General features: G+C 38.7%; 1 protein-coding gene across 1 annotated transcript; it reads left to right on the forward strand.

Moving 5' to 3' along the window:
- Positions 1–274: 274 nt before the first annotated feature.
- On the forward strand, positions 275–15,765 carry glis3 (GLIS family zinc finger 3). The gene is made up of 10 exons (XM_085411293.1): positions 275–460; positions 899–1,363; positions 1,993–2,170; positions 2,251–3,397; positions 10,312–10,473; positions 10,575–10,685; positions 12,042–12,183; positions 12,384–12,462; positions 14,155–14,312; positions 15,001–15,765. Exons 2-10 carry the CDS (start codon positions 997–999, stop codon positions 15,120–15,122), a joined length of 2,466 nt encoding a protein of 821 aa, XP_085267419.1. The 5' UTR covers positions 275–460; positions 899–996; the 3' UTR covers positions 15,123–15,765.
- The last annotated feature ends 2,048 nt before the right edge of the window (positions 15,766–17,813 follow it).

Raw genomic sequence — 17,813 nt, forward strand, 5'->3', positions numbered from 1 at the left:
TTAGAAAAATAAATACATAGTTGAGAGTTTTTCTGTAACAAGTACATATTTAAATATATATGTGATAAAGAATATGTGTTAAAAATTTATCACGGTGGCGCGTGCGCTCACCTGAACGCGTTGCCTCGCGTGCACGCTCACAAGCACATTAAGGGCTACAAAAAAAATTTAATTATTGACTCTTAAGGTGCACTCAGTCTGAAATGACGTCGCTGATATAATGCCGTGTCAAGGGCAAAAGAGTAATCGGGAAAGTTCCTGGAAACGGAGTGAGCTGGGACGCCGCGGATTCCGCAGAGGGTTCGCTGCCCTGCTCCGCGCACACCGATAGAAACGCGACAGTTGATCACCCGGTAGTTACCCGGATTACAGTCACAGCGGAGGACTGGAGGAGCCATTCATCCTGACATGAAACTTGAGGGGAAAGTATTTGCGACAACAACAACAGCAGCAGCCGCAGGTAAATTCATGCGTCATGAATTATAGCGAACCCAAAACTTCACTGCAGAGGTCATAGTTTTAACCAGTTTGAGCACTTTCTTAGATGAGTAGATGCTTTCAGTATAGAAAAGTGAAAACACTATAGGCTTACGTTACGTGTAAGAAAGTTCCTGTTTATGGTCCTGAATACATTAACACTTACTGATCATGTTTTTATTTGAATTAACCATGTTTTATTCTAGGATATCTTTGCTTGATGATCAATATGCTTTTAGGTTTTCAAGAGGAAACATTGTAATCTTATTACAAATATACAGAGCTAGTTATGGTTGAGTGGTTCTGTGCCAAAGTACACAGACTGTACATTGTTGGTTTACTTTTAAAATGCTTTATTTAGATATGTTATTGCACACATACAGTATGTTTTATGTTTTGTTGTGCTTGGGTTATTTCCTAGGTGTGAGCCTTGGTTTACCAGTTTCTGTATAAAGCAAACACAACTACTTGAATCAGCTTCCTTCTGCACTCCAGACTTTTGGGAAATCTGTCATAGCCATGAGCGGGAAAGGGTGTCAGCTCCTGGTGTCACCTTGTAGTGTGTCCCCATCGCTAAGTGTGATCAGAGGACACCAGTCCCAGTCCATCAGGATGCCTGTATCTTCCTCTCAGCAGAGCAACCTTAGTTTCTCTTCTGGGAGAATGCAGAAAGTGAAAAGAGGGACGGTTCATTCCTTTGCCTCTGAAGAACAGGGTGAAACTCATGTTATGCTGCCAAGCCTGAGTCTTCGCAGACAGGTGTTGACCAATGGAAAACATCTCAACATGCCGAGTAGATCCCCACACCAGCAACCACCTACTCAACATCCTATAAACACAAAAGGGGCAACTGCCATACAGACAAGACTCTCTGACAGCTTTAAAGGTAAAAAAAAAAAAAAAAAGTCTACCCAACTGTAACTAACCCACTTGTGTGAGGAAAATGTAAATGAGACTTTCTAGCTTTAAAACAGTGCAATACTCTGAAAGCCCAGCTCAGCACACAATCTGTCTCAATTTTAACTGAGAAATCAGGGTGCACATATCCCATAAAAAAATAAAAAATAAAACAATAGCAATAATGTTTTCAAACTTCTTCCCTTCCCTGGAGCCAAAGGTGTACTTTTCCTCTGCATTCTTGACATCGTCTGTATTTTTTTTCCTTTTGTTAGACATCTTGTTCTCATATTTACTAACAATTTACCAAGCACAGGGCCTAAAAGTGCAGTTTTCCACAGAAAAGTGCAAGCAGATGAAGAGCTCATTAGTGATTAACAGAGCAGATAGTGTCTCTGTCCTGGTTGGTGAGGGAAATAATCTGCTCTATAATATTAGTTAAAGAACAGCCCACTTAATGTGCGGTATTTCAGTTTGAATTATTGTTTTCAGTGGCTTTTCCTGACAGTGGCGTAATGTTATTGCAAAGCTTTAAACTGATTTGTGAACATTTGTTTTTGCTTAGCTTGCATATCCCTTGTGGATATTTTGCTTATTTAATTCTGGGCTTGTGTCCAGCAGATTGCTCTCTGTCTGGGCCTACCATGGATGTATTTGGTCAAGCAGCTGCTGTTAATGTAACAGTGACCAGCAGTCCCATGGCTCTTGTCAAAGGCCAGCCATATACTGCAGGACCCGCAGTGCCTCACCCTCCTCTGCAGTCTCACAGTGTGCCGGTTCCCTACTCTGACACCAGGTGAGTGATATCAGTAAATGTTATGTGCCGATAAAAGAGTTAAGAGTGTTGCTCAAGTGAATCACAACCGTTTTTTTCAGGTCCTTACTGTCCAGAGAATCCTTGGCATCCACCACCCTCAGTCTGTTTGAAACACAGTCAATGTTTAGTGGCAGACATGACTGGCCATATGGTTACCGTGTGCTTCCTCCTCTGGGATTACCTCAGTGCTCTGCCCAAGCCAGCGAGGGCGGCGAGCAGCTCAGCCTTTCTCCTGGCACAGCCATGTCGGGCACGACCATATCCGGTGGCACAAGCACTTCTGCCTCCTTGCCTTCATACCTCTTTGCAGGTGAGGCCGGAAGCCCCAGACAGACACGCGCTAAGAAGAGAGCACTCTCCATGTCGCCTTTGTCAGATGTCATGGGTATAGATTTTAACTCCATTATACGCACATCACCTACCTCACTTGTAGCATATATCAACGGTTATACCTCTCCAGCCTCCCACCCCACACTCTCACCTGTTCAGTCCGAGAGTTACGGTCACTTCCTGGGCGTGAGAGGCCGCTGCATCCCACAGAGCCATCTGTACAGCATGACAGGCTCTTCACAAACTCTGGCCCCGCAGTCGACATGTGGAAATATGCAGATGCTTGAGGAGGGAATGGGCCTGGAAAGCCAGATGGCTAACATGGTGGTGGAACAGCAGTGCCTCCCAGATGAAGAAGGGGTGCTGGAGAAGACCTCAGACAGCTGCAGCCCAGCCGCCAATAAAATGCTGCTACCTCTACAGTTAGACCCATCGCTGTTGACTCCTGTCTCAGAATCCACTCCTCCACATGGGCCTCCACCACCCTACTACTCACACCAGCACATTCACCTCTCCAGACATCAGTGCAAAAAAAAGCCCCTTACTCAGGAGCCTGTCACAAAGGGTGCCATTCCCCCAGTCCATCCCAGGCACGGGGTCAGTTTTTTACCCCAGATTCCAATGCTGGAGGAAGAAGAAGGAGAACTGGAGGAGTATGGGGCTCACTGCTGCAGGTGGTTGGACTGCAATGCAGTTTATGACCAAAAGGAGGAGTTGGTAAGGCACATAGAAAAGCTGCATGTGGACCAGCGGAAGGCTGAGGATTTCACATGTTACTGGGCAGCCTGTCCACGCAACTTCAAGCCATTCAATGCACGATACAAGCTTCTTATCCACATGAGGGTCCATTCAGGAGAAAAACCCAACAAATGCTCGGTATATCTTGCAGACATTTCTATATTCATTCAAGTTTTCATGCAACTAAATTCAATATTTTACTTTTTTTTTCATTGCCTTTTGAAAAAACAAAAATGCTGCACGCTATCTCACTTGAAACAACACGCAGATAGCAAAGCTTGCTTTTAATCAGATGAATATTTATTTTACTCAACTGGTGAAAAAAACTGAGTAAATACAGTCAAAGCAAGTAGACAATGAATGTCAAGGCTCGCTGCTTTCAGTTCGGATTGTTGCTTCAAAGCCACCGTGCCTAGTTTCCAGCAAATTCCTTCATGTGCTCTGAGTTTATAGCCAGTGTTTAGATCAGAAATATAGGGTCCCTCTCTTCTTCTAACTTAAGCCATGGAATAATTAGCACAGCTCTGTGATAATTGACATGGGAGTTAACTCCATTATATCCGTATTATATCAGCACAAAGGAGGCACAGAACAGAACTTTAGATCTGGCATGGCACCACAGCCCTCTCGTAGCGACTCTGCCTGTCAGCTGCCAGGAGTTTGCCAGGTCACCATCTGACAAACTTGGCGGTGGTTCTGGGGAAGTTGATGCCCTGTAGTCAGGAGCTGTTTGGCTAGTGAGACAGACTTTATCCATCCATGATTATTGATTGAAGATTTGTGTCTCCGAGATAAGTGATGTAATTCTCTTAGATCTGTTGCGGTTTAATAATCTATTTACTGGTTGTTTTTTTCCATCCTAGAGTCAAAATCCAATGTAAAAACAAGTCTATGAGTCCATATTCACATTGTTGCACCAAATTCCTTCTAGAAGTAAGTCACAAAACTTGGCAGCCATCATTTACCAGTAAAAAATTATACTTCTACCACCATCTTTGCCGTTGTTGTATTCACTCAGAGATTTCAATTCAGGCTGTGCTTTGAGCTAAATGATAACATGTAAATATTAAGCAGATATTATCTTTTCATAAGCTTTTAACAGAAAAATTGTAATACAAAAATTTGTGATAACATCTTCTAGTTTCGTCTAAATTGGCCTGTTGGGATAATGGTAGTTACAAGTCATCCTCATAAGACCACAAAACCCTCTGAAAATATTATAATAAGGTTAGGTCTAAAGATACTTTAAAATGTTTAATGTCTGGCAGTACAGGAGAAAAAGGTTGATGATCAATAACAATAGCCAATATGTCTAGTTATATCAAGTTTTATGTTGCCTTTTCAGTGGACAATTTCCTGTAGTAAACAGCTTGAGTCACCCTGCATTTCTTTATATTTTGCTTGGAAAATTGGAAACAGGCGCAGTGACTAATTTAAACATGCTCAGACATACATGGAAAATTAGTTCATGAGGCAAAAAGACAGTTTATACAATTCTGATGAGCTTGAAAATCAATATTTGGTATGATCGCTGTTATTCACCTTTATTCTTCATAATGGATTGAACTCTCTTAGGCAGCTTTCATGTGATTTATTTAAGTAGTCTTTGTAATAGTTCTACAGAGTTCTTGGAGGACGTTCAATGCGTTTTACTTTTTGTTCTGTTCACTTTCACAATGATCCCAAAGTGCTTCAATAATGTCGAGCTCCGGGCACTGCGGAGGCCAATCCATGACTGATAGTTTGGGCATGCATTCATTGAACTGGCAGTGTGTTTGCCATCAGAGTCATGCTGGAATATGAAGCCACTGGCAGTCAGTTCCTTTCCATATAGCACTGCATGGTGGATTAAAATCTGGTACTTGGTGATAGTATTTTTTGTGTTGACACTGTGACCATCACCAACACCATAACAGAGACAGATGACTATAGGCACTAACTGTTGTACCTGTCTCCTGACATTTTTCATATTGGTGAGGAAAATAATTTAATTTAAAGTATGGAGCAATTTCTTCACAAGACTTGTTGCTACTGATTTTCAGGCCAGTTCTTGTGTAATTTGGCATACTTCACCCTTTTCTCCCTTCCTTAAGAATTTCTGATGAGGCTTCAATGAACAGTAGATGGACCAACTGAAGGGCCAGATGGATCTCTTAGGTCCTATGCCCGGTTTTTGCTGGAAATTTTTTCTGTTTTTTAAGGACGTGACTTTTAGATACTGTTCTGCTTTAGAGTTTGGCCTTTTTTTTTTTAAGTTTGCAACTTTTTCTTTTGTCCTTCACATCAGAAAAAAAATACAATTTTATTTTTTGGCATTTTCCATGGACTTATCTTTTTCAGTTATTCAGTTTTACTAAAGAAATGGGAACAAATTACATGTTTTTGTGACAGGCTGCTAGTAAAGAAGTGCACAAAGATACAATTTAAAATTTGTTCTTTGTTGAGTACAACCTGTTCATCCCTTGAGTAAGGTCACTATTTAGTCTTGTATGATTCATAAATCGATGTCAAGTGGCTTAAGAAACAGGTACAAGGATTAAAACTGAAAATGAGTTTTTAAAAAAGCAATTAATGTCCAAAGAAAACTTTGAAAGCCTGGAGAACTATTACTCAAGACCACTTTAAAAAAAAATTACAACAAAGTCTGGCAAAATATAAAGAAATGAGGGTTGGTTCAAGGGGATCGCTGAAGTAGTGAGGACTCATTGCCTGGATAATGTGGCTCTCTTCAGCCACTATTTGTTGAGATGTTTTATGAAAAGACATAAATGTCAAACTACTAAAATCAGTAGAATATGTTACCTCGGACCATTAAATGTCTGGACCCAACACGTTTGGTAATTGTTGAAATATTAAATTTTAAACCAAAGTAATAAAAAGGTTGATACTATCAACACTTCTTCACTTTTACTTATAGTCAGGCAGGTAAAATAAAATGTTTGAATTGTATTATCTGCTTTGCTTTGTCATCACTCTCGCTGTGAAAATACCAAAGTAAGTTGATTAATTAACAAACCACCGGCCAAACATGCTTCATGTCGCTGCTTTCATCAAGTTAATTTTTAACAGCGTGCATGCCTGCTGTCGACCTTTTGATCCAAAATACTCACTTATTAGTTGAAACCAGGTCTGTTGCCATGGGGCTGCAATCATTGGATGGGTTTGCATTCCCTGTAATCATTCAATAATGATTCAATCCAGTGGGTACAGCCTACTTCCTAAAAGCAGAACTGATACGACGTCTGCAACAGAATAATTCTAAGAATATGGAGAAAACACATTTAAACGTATTGCGCATGTGCCTTAATAAGATATTTTTATTTAAGGTCATGGCTAAACATTATTGCTGTAATTCATTCTTTTTTTTCTCTGCTTATATGAACATATTCATTAACCAGAAAACAATTCAAAGGTTATTAATAAGGTTTTTGCTAGATATTAGAACAAAGTGAGAAAAGTTAGGAGAGCAACTGATACATTTATATTTAGAGAAACTGACATCCAGGATGTAGAGCCTTGCTTTTCTCAGGGAATTACTGGCAGGTAAAAAAAAATGCTTTATAGGTTTATGAAATGTTCAAGCCCGCACCACAACAAAGAGGTAGCTCTTGTTACACAGTAAAGATAGGGCAGGCCCAGACTTGCACCTGATATCTGACAGTCTGTTTAATGATGATTGATGAGTTTGTTAATGTATGCCTGGGTTTGTGCGTCTCTATGATTTAAGCATGTAAGATTTTAAAGGGATAGTTTGAGTCCAAACAACAGATTTTCACAGCAATGATGTGGCAGCAGGATTATTTTTATTTATTTGTTTTTTTTATATATATTCTGTGCTGTTTGCACAGATTGCATGGCTCCTCAGGTGGTAGAGACATGCCTCGTTCTCTGGTATGAGTCGCTTGTACATTGTGGAAGCAGTGTTTTCTAATATCACCACAACTCTGAACGTAATAATTTAAAAAATATATCCATCTTACTTACCTTACCTAATTTTCATTAATCAGAATTTGAAATATGACAGATTGATAATAGTGTATATCAAGTAAAAAAAAGAATTAATTTTTCTTGCTTTTCCTTCAATATCAGCCAGTGTCTTTTTTCGATGTATGATGATGAAATTGGAGTTTCTTCACTTTAAATGTCCTTACATGAGCCACTTGTAACCTGATCACTTGCCAATGCCACTAAAGGCATGCCTGATGAGATTTCAGGTCTGGCAACATTTTAAGAGCCATTTTTACAATAGTTCAGAGTGGTCTAACTCAGTCATCACTTCAAAATAATTCAGATTATTTTTGTTTGTTTGTGTTTTTCTGAGAGGCTGCAGAGTCTCACTTAAAATGTTAAATTCCATGTGAAATTTAGAAGTAAGTGACGGCAGAGAGAGAAAAAACAATAGTAGTCAATACGATCAAGAAAGGAGCAGAAATATCACTTGTGAAACAGCGAAGAGTGGATTCCAGAGTGAATTGACCTCAGAGTAACACTGGGCACCGGGCAGAGTCTGCTGGCACAGACTGGAGCTGTCATTGTTCAGCCAGGGCATTAGTACCTGCCAGGGCCTGTCAGAAGCTGGCTGTAACACTCATCAACACTGAGGAGCCATACTGCTTTCTTTTCAGGCCAAATGTCCCTTGTTACAGACTAAAAAGCCCCCTATGCTTTATGAGAGCTTCGTGAGACAGACAGAAAGAAAGAGAGTTACACAGTTACCTTCCCTTCAGATAGTCCTGGAGTCCTGGCAGGGATTCAGCTGCATGCTGGTTCTCACTTGTCTGTCCACTGTGGCTCTGAGAGACTATTTATCTCTGTCTGTGCTGTTTTTTTTTCTAGAGGCAATTTGGTTTGGGGGTATTTTGTTAATTCTTTTCTTTACCGTGTATTTAGGATTGGTCTATTTTGCCAATGCAACCCTTTGTAAGGGAACAATCAGAATTGGAAAGAGTGCTCCATTATTCTCATGCACTGAAAGAGGTTATGTAAAGCATTTGATTGGTTGTTCCATTGTACCGTTTTGTTACGTTTTTAATGCAGTGAATTTGCCTGAAGAAATTATTACGAATTCTTTGTATCCGGTCTTCGGCAGCCTGGACCAAATGCGTTTTCCAGCTTCCGTGCAACGTGCAAAAAATGATCGGCATAACAGCGAGTTGGAACAATAGTTTTGCTGGAAACATTTAGCAAACTGTGATGTGAAAAATATGTTGTTGTGAGGTTAATTGCAAACAGTATGTGCTCGTTAGTGTTCTAGAGAATAGATGTTGATAATAATTAGCAGTCGTGATGAAAAAAGATTAGCAATTAATTTAGCCTCGGCAGTGATGACTGAGAGGTATCAGTATGTGAGGAATTCAGTGTTGGAGGAAAAATAACAATATCAGACATGGTCTATGTGTTTTGTCCATGAGGCTTACTAAAGACATTCCAAACCCCCCTGTGAGCAGGAAGAAGGAGAGTAAGGTCCTGGCCTTACCAAAGACAAGCTTTGATGAGTCACATATTTCCACAATGAAGTCAGTGTGGTCACATTATACTGCAGAAGTAGTTGTTTTCTTCGTTGGAATTACCAGGGCATTAGTATTTTCCAGAAACTCCAGCCACTGAGCATGTGGGAGGTCATGTGTATGATGCTGTTGCAGTGTATTTCTTTAATTTTTAGTCATCAGATTTACAGTAAATCTATCAAGTCTACTAAAAAGTCAACTTTTTTCTTTTACTTTTTTCTTTTTTTTTTTTTGTTGCAACCAACTGCTGTCAAGGTGATACAAGGCAGAAGATTGAAAACACACAAGAACAAAAACAATAGATGTATGAGTGTAGAAACACTGACCCCTGCTGGTGTTGCTACCAGCATCAAAGGTATTAATTTACCTCAAATTTTGTATTTGTGAGAAATGTAAACCGGGGGGGACTATGATGCAGAGCTTCAGAGGAGAAGGGTTTATTTAAAAAAAAAAAAGTTTATTTTGACAAAGAATGATCTTTTCAAGAGCTTTTACTGTTTCCCAAGGTTGAGCATAGAGAGCGAGGGCTTGTTGAATGGATTACCATTCTGTTATTATTATTAATTATATTTTTATATATAATTATATATAATTATTCCTCTTAATTTCTAGTACTTTTGCAAATTTGTCACACCTAAATATTTCAGATTATCTTAATATTAGGAAAGATTACCTGAGTAAATACAAAATGCTATATAAATCATGCTTTTATGATTTATTTTGTTAAGGAAAAAAGCTATCCAGGGCTACCAGGTCCTATATATGTGAAAAAGGTCACTATACTCAACTTTCCCCACAAAAAAATGTGGTTAAGCAGTTAACTCGGAGGGGAGGGGCAGTTACTTTTTCACACAGGGCCAGGTAGGTTTGGATAGTTTTTTTTCCCTTAATAACCAAAATCATTATTTAAAACCATTTTTATTCACTTGGGTTATATTTGTCTAATATTAAAATTTGTTTGATTATCTGAAACACTCAAGAGTGACAAATGTGCAAAAACTAAGAAATGAAAAAGGGATCAAATACTTTTTCAGTGGACTGTAGTTGTATGTGCCTTTTTTCCAACAAAAATAAATCCTAACGCTTTCCAAACACTCAAGACCATTTTTCAAAACATTTGATTTATATGTACAATTCCACACAATGATTACAACCTTTGTACGTAGATGACAGTGTTCTTGCATGATATTAAAAACTGAACTTGCTGTTCACTACAGCAAGTTCTAATTCTGATTACATAACAAACTTGCTGTAAAATCACCTCAGTCTCCCCCAAGTATTTGTCCATTCTGAGGTGTTACTGATTCAGAGCTCATCTCCAGTCATCCATGAAACTAGCAGTGAACAGTAAGGCTTACTTGAATGTCAGCTAAAAATAATGGACAGTAAATTTTCTGTTCAGTATTTCTTCGCTCTCTTAGGTCAGCTGCCTTTTGTCAGACACTGATATGCCAAACACATACTCAACAACACATTGGACTATTTTTTTTAAAGTGCTATTTAAAATGCTGCTAATCTGTGAAAACACTTTTACTGTATTTTCAGTTCGAAGGTTGCAACAAGGCTTTCTCTCGGCTCGAAAATCTAAAGATCCACCTGCGTAGCCACACGGGGGAAAAACCTTACCTTTGTCAGCACCCAGGCTGCCACAAGGCTTTCAGCAACTCGAGTGACAGAGCTAAGCACCAGCGTACACACCTGGACACAGTGAGTGGCAACCCAGCAACAACATATGTACAATTATGCATGGTATTTCAGTAATTTGCATCATCGCGGGCTTACGTGTGTGTTTATACGTGCTTGTGCAGAAGCCATATGCATGCCAGGTGCCTGGCTGTGCAAAGCGTTACACTGATCCCAGCTCCTTGAGGAAACATATGAAATCCCACTCAACAAAAGAACGACACTTACGAAAGAAGGCAAGTACCATGTCTCCATAACACTGCAAAGAGAGTTGTTCTTGCCAATACATTACCTACAATGCAGAGTATTAATACCCAGAAACATCACACTGAGTGAACAACGTACCGATCACTGACTGAAAAATTAAACTGGATTAATAAAAGACCTTATGTGAACCTCAGTGAGTGAGGACTACCACACTTTTTTTCAATTGTTAAATTATGAAGAGAGAAGAGACCACGTTAATGAGAGAGCTACACATTTCATTTCATTGTGCTTTCTTTTATCTTAATTAACTCAATGTGAAGTGCCTTCCATCCCACTCTGTTTACTCTGCAACTTAAACGTACGCAGAAAAATGTACTTCACTTCAACTTGACTTTTATTAACTTACATGTAGGTGTGCAAGCTGTTAAATAAAAATAACTAGCAATATACTTATGTTAACATTGGCATAACGTGCACAAAAGCTACATGCAGTTTTGTAGTTTGTTCTATTTCGCAGCCTTTATTTTACACTTAAGGCCACTCCATTATATAGTTTGTCTTTAGAGCCCACAAGTGTTGCAGTTTGGATTTTGCCACGAATGGGAGCGATGCTCTTTAGCACCTCTTTAGCAACTCTTTAGTTTCTGTCGCCATAGATACGGACAAAAGAAGATAAGTTGTTACTAAAAAAAGGTGACACTTTATAAAAGTCTTGCATCTTCTCAACTTTTTTCATTTAGAAGTTAAATAACGAATCTTTGTTGTACATGTGATTTTCAAGAACAGCTGGATTTTATATTTGTTTGAGATTAACGACACGTGCAGAATCTTTGCCATATACAATATAGCAACACTCACGAGGATCTTATAGCCTTTTTTTTTCTCCGTCTTTGTGAATTTATGAAGGCCGTAAATGGGCTTGAGTCCAAAGTACAATTAAAAGGGCTTTCTCAGATACTGAAGTGATGAAACTAGGTCCAGAATGGTTTGGCATGCGTCATATCTTGGCCGGATTCCCACTGAAGATGCTTTGAATTAACCTTAATATAGCTTTTGTTTATTTTCATAGAAAATAATAGCTAAACTTCACTCTGTATGACTGACTTTCCATGTTAGCATTTAAACATTCAAAAAATAACAAGTGCTCAATGTGACCTGTCACATCAGGCATGAAAATAATGTCAAATATGAGAGACTTGAAGGTGTTTTACTCACACATAAAAAGAAAACTAAAGCTCATCACACATTATTTCATAACATTTCAAAACTATTCATTATAAATGTTTAATAGCTGTAGAACTAGACACTAACTATTACAACAATGCCAATACTGAACTGTTATCATCACTCCTTATGTTGTTTGTGTTTACTTTTTATTTGTATAGATAAAATCCACTGCTGATGTGACCCAGGACACCCTGACAGACTGTTTAACCATCCACCCTCTGCAGCCAAGCCTCTCTCCTCTCGCAAAGCTAGACAACAACTTGAGCCTATCGCCTGGTGCCTCCCATGAGTCATACTCCGGTATGTGTAAGCTGTAGCTCTTTGCATTAATGCAAAGTTATATATATATATATCTCTATCTTTGCATTAAAGGGGGGGGGGGGGGGGGGGGGGTGTAAAGTAAGCATATGTCCCTGCAACCATGTGCACATAATAGGTTTATCCATTAGATTTAGGCTGTGGTGGACAGCCCTGAAGTGTCTGTCATCCCTGTTCCTCAGCTGCTCCACAGGGAGAAGACTCCTGCAGCAATCCTCACCTGGGTCTGTTGATCTCCTCCTCCTTGCAAGATAATTATAGGTACTGCTCCATCTAGATTTTGTTTAATGTCATTATAATCATCTCACTGTTATAGGAATAGCTTCATTTTCATGTTTTATATTTAATACTGTGAAATTAAAACACATTAGCTTCAGTATTGGTGTCGTCTTTTCATTTTGTATTCCCACTGGCACAGTTAGAAGTCTAACCATGACTGATTTAAATTCTTCACAAACCTTTCTCTCTCTCTGTTTCTCTCTCTTGATTAACTGAAACAGTCGACTTAAACATTGGTTGTCATGGATTCAAGACTCTAAGCTCATAATCAGAATAAGTTTAAAAGAAACCACCCTGATGAAGGAGTCCAAAGGCTAGTTGTTTTTTGTTCTTGTTGTTGCCGTTCTTTTTTTATTTGGTGTGTGGGTGGATCATATGGCAGAGGAGAGGCTTCTTTCTTTTTTTTCTTTTTTTTTGGGGGGGGGGGATGACCAGCAACTCATTTTACTTGTGGACCCATAGGAAAACATCCCTTCATCTATACACTTCAATGCATGTGATAAAGGATTTCTGTCGTCCCGAGCAGCCAGATGCTCACGACTCCTTGCTGGCATTTATTGTCCTAATATCAGCGGTAGGCCGAAGCATTCACTGCAGGACGCGGTGTGGACATTCAGCATGTGAAAGAAAACCTTACTTTGCCTCATTGGTCTCAACTGCTAGCATTAATGGATGCTATAGCCACCGACAAGAGTAGCTGAGGAATTCAATAAGTGAATCATAAAATCCCCAAAAATACAATTTAAGGTTGAATGGGAGGAGAGGGTGCTGTAATTACCTTTTAGACGTTAAATCAATTGTAAAATCCTGGTTGCCATTTTTGTACACTTTTCTGTGTTTCCTTTCAGTTTCCACTCAGTCTGTGGATTGTCTGCAAGCTTTGGTCTGTTTATACTTGATAAACTTGATAGACACAAGCAGACATGCTAATGTGTTACTTGGCCCAAATAAAAGCAGAGGAGTAGACAGCAGTGGGCCTTGGATGATATTTAAATGTACTCTTTCTGCAATTACAAAAAACCCTGTATATTTATAAAAGTAATGTTGATGACTATTTCTGACTGGTAGAAAGTAATATATGAAGATTAAAAGAAAATGCACGTTGCCTGGAGTAAAGCAGGCAGACTGTTTTGCTTACACTGTGATGGTTGATAATAGCATGAATGAGCTTGTGCTGCACAGATTGCAGTGTGTAGATGGCATGGTGTAATACATCATTAGGTACCGACAGAGTACATATGTTATGCTTAGACGAACTACCAATCACAGCGAATGAATCTGCATGAACTCTGTAACTTAAAAACCTGAGATTAGCAGCATTGCACATGCTTTTCCATTCAGAGCAGAAAATAAAGAGCGCACGTGTCTTCACTGGCGAACAAAAGTTATGTTAGGCAGAGAATTAAAAAGAGAAAAAGGTGAAGCCAGCTGCATGGGAAGTCGTGCCACATATGAAGTGAAAGCTGTAATTCTTCATTCATTACATGAATGTAGCAAAGATTGAGTTTGAGATGACAGCAGGAGATGTTCTCCATTCTTTTAAGTGGTTTGTAAAATACAAGCAATATATAAAAAATAAAATAAAAAAAATAAAAAAGCTAAGCTAAGCTAATTTATATAAAATGATCTTAATTCTACAAACAAGAGTATTCATTTTACTGTGAAATATTTCAGGTTTGTTGATCCTTCCCCTTGCCAGCTCTTCCCTGGGGACCAGTGCAGACCTTGTTCTTCCACCTGCCTCCCGCATCCTCCCTGTGGGACATCCCTGCAGAACAGCTGTGATTTGAAGCAGGTTAGCCAGCCTCCTGACATGGCAAATCGCAGCCCAGGTTTGAAATCACATTATTCTTCAAGTTTGTCAAAATACTCATGTAAACGCAGTTACGCCCGAAGGGAGGTTTTTTTTTGTTGTTGTTGTTTTTTCTGAGAATGTGAAGAGCCTATTAGCAAATGTGTGGGCGGTTTGACAGTCTGTTTAAATGGATTTTCTCACATGCACAATAATCGTGCAGTTTATCTTTATTTTTATGATGTGTAGCAGGTGGCTGGTGATTTTTCTAGTTAGACATAATCAGGCAGCTTCACTTTGTGTACCTTTAAATAGATATCACCTTACCTCTCCCCCCCTCCCAGTCTTAACAACGACGGTGTTGTTTACAAGGTGTTCAGAAACTGTTTTTTAGGTTTAATGCTGCTTTTCTATTGGATTATAGCATTATAGTATCTAAAAACTACATTCTTAAATTGTGCTCTTTGTCATAATAAGAATGAAAGGGTGATGTGGCTTGTTCTCTAATGGAATATTTGCTTATGACCGTATGCACATTCATACCTTTAATGACGGCCTCTCTTCAGCTCGTAATCATCCTAACAATGTGAATCAAGCAAATCTTTAAATAACCTCTACATAAATGCATGTATTTTTATATTTCCGTGTGTGTGTGTGTGTGTGTGTGTGTGTGTGTGTGTGTGTGTGTGTGTGTGTGTGTGTGTGTGTGTGTGTGTGTGTGCGCGCAGGATTTGGTGTCCACTATCAAGCAGAAACTTTAGCTGCTAATCAAGAATTACATGGAGGGGATTTCTTCAGTGTGATGGACCAGGACACAAGTCACATCTCCTGCATCTATACAGAGGGATGATCTGGCTCACGTGTGGGTTCCTTTCCTTTTGAACCGCTCTGTGTTTAATGAGAAGAAGACATACGTGACACTGGAACCTGGAGGAAGCTTCTTTTACAAAAGAACATTGGATCATAAAACAGCTCCCCTAGTTAAGTCAAAATTGAGGAATTGACTCTTACACCCAACTGTGACTAAATTCCTGTAAATGTACCGTACTGTCTGACTCAACACCCAGGCTCCTATTCCCAGTAATCAATGTAAATTAATGTCTGTGCCTCGAAGATTTTTATGTTTAGAGTAATTTAGGTTATTTCCTCACTTGTGTGCAACAAGTAGTGAGCACTTTGAGTAGTTTATGTTGGCATTTTGCATAATATTGAACACTGCGATCAAAGTATGCAAGGAACCGTTTATTAAGGTTTTTTCTTAGAATCATGGCTGTGTAACTACGTAGCAAGAATGCCTTTGACTATGATGTTCATGAGCTGTTGTTTGAGCTGTGAGTGAACAATGATTTTAAATGTTTTTAAATATTTTTTATTAAGCTTTTTCCTTACTACAGTTTGTGTCCACACAGCAAGAAAATGACATTGTGGAACCCACAACTGGTAAATGAGCCTGTGTGCCAGAATTTGTGAAAATGATGACCTTACTATTTGTGATAAACCATGTGGATCACTTCAGAAGATTCTTTGGTGTGTATCAAACACTAACACCTTCATCTGCACCACTGATTTTAAATGGACATCTAAAAACATGTTGTTGGGGTTTTTTTTGGGGGGGGGGGGGGGTGCTTTGGGTTGAGCTGGTAGTGGAAGGGTTTTTAAGTTTTATTACCACGCAAACAAGCAAGCACAAAAATATATTGTATTCGCAATTGACATAAAGGTACTTTTTAAATCTGCAGCAACCCATATGATTTCAAAATCAGTTAACATCTTGCATGCAAAACCACCGACGTGGTGTTTATGTGTTTTGTTGTTTGGAGGATTGCTTGTTTTAGGAACAGTGGAGAGTAATTAACACGAGTGCTTGGGTCAAATGTGTAAATGATTTGAATGAACAGGCTAATTTTCATCTGCAGTCTAAGGCAGGTTTATGGCATGTATATACATTAAAAGAAAACTCAAAAACAAATGCATGCGAGCACAGATCAAACCTATAAGCATTTATATTATAGAACATGAAAGTGGCACACCAATGGAGAATTTAAAACATTGGTGGTTATGATAACTTACAAAAGCAATGGCACATAAATGCAATCATTACACTGGGAGCAGTTTGTGAAAGAGAAGGTAAATCAAACGTTCTCTTGCTAGGCAGCTCTCAAACACTGTGTGAGTCAGTTCATTCAAGTTTCTGACTGACTTTTTTTTTTTTTTTGAAAACTTACCACACTGATCATTTACAAGGACACACGCTTGCTTTTACATATTCAATATCACAGTACTCATATAATACAAAATTAAAGGTACGAGTTGTTGAGTTTTTGTGGCTCACGAAACCATGTGAAAAAGTACGAATAGTGAATTTATAAAACTGCTTTAAATAACAGCGATGAATCTTATTCAAAGGAAAACTCATGTAACAGTTCTTATGTGTTTGACTCTGTTAGATTATTAACTATACCTAGATTCATTTGCATTATGCAAAACAAGACAAAGTTAAAAGGAACAAGAGATCGACTCCTTTGTGATAAGTATTACAAGGAAATTATGAAGGCAATAAGCTAATGTAAATTACAAAAATAATTAACTGCCAACTGCCGTGCTTCAGTATAAAAAGCGTGCAAGGGTCCATTTGGCTACAGTCTTCACAGCAGTGCTTTCTTCTTGTTTGAAATTGAAAGAACAAACTGTTTTACTTGAAAATAATTTTTAGCAAGAGAGTCATGCTTCAGATGGGGGTTTCAGTAGTTGCTTAGCAACAACAACAACAACAGCTTTTCTAAAAAGCATCTGTTTAGTACTGTAAATCAAAAAAAAAAAAGCAGTGCAGTGTGCAGTGGACACAGGTGGTTGGTTAAGCTTTCTACGCAGTAGGAAGCCTCTTAACAATGCTGTCTTTTGTTTGTTCACTTGTCCCAGTTTTAAAGTTGTGCAGGTATTACCAAAATGCTCCTCGTAAAATTAAGGGAGCAATTAAATCAGAACACTTGAATCAAACATCTGATCTTAGTGAATAACATGTTTCAAGTTGAAAATTTTTACTAGCATAGGCCCTGTGATTTGTTGACGATAAAATAAAAAACAGCCTATGGCCTTTTAACTAAAACAACCAATTGTTTTGCAGCATGTCAGAAAGGTCATAACCAAAGACCACGAGGTAGCACAGTAACAATATGCATCACTACAACATATCTGTTCACAAAGTGAGATGCAATGGATAGTAAGAATTTTGGCAGAAATGCTAAATTGTGGTCAGTAAATAGTAAGGAGAACAGTGGAGAATGGCTGTCAAGTAGTGAGTAAGACACACAAAGCATCGACTGTGGACAATTATGAATACAAATCTGCACCCATTGCAGTTTATTAACAGGTTAATAAATTGAGTGATTCACTCAGTTTTAATTTTACAAAAAATCCCCCATTATATCCCAGCACTTGATTATCCTAACAAACACGTTTTATTATATTTTGTTAGTTTTGTTTTTGTTTTTGTTGTTTTGTCAGTATAAATGGTCCCAAAAGGATCATGGCCTGTTCTAAA

This window comes from Rhamphochromis longiceps, linkage group LG7 (assembly GCF_057381845.1).
Source record: "Rhamphochromis longiceps isolate RC_006_pf linkage group LG7, R_longiceps_female_GT1.1, whole genome shotgun sequence".
Lineage (NCBI taxonomy): Eukaryota > Metazoa > Chordata > Actinopteri > Cichliformes > Cichlidae > Rhamphochromis > Rhamphochromis longiceps.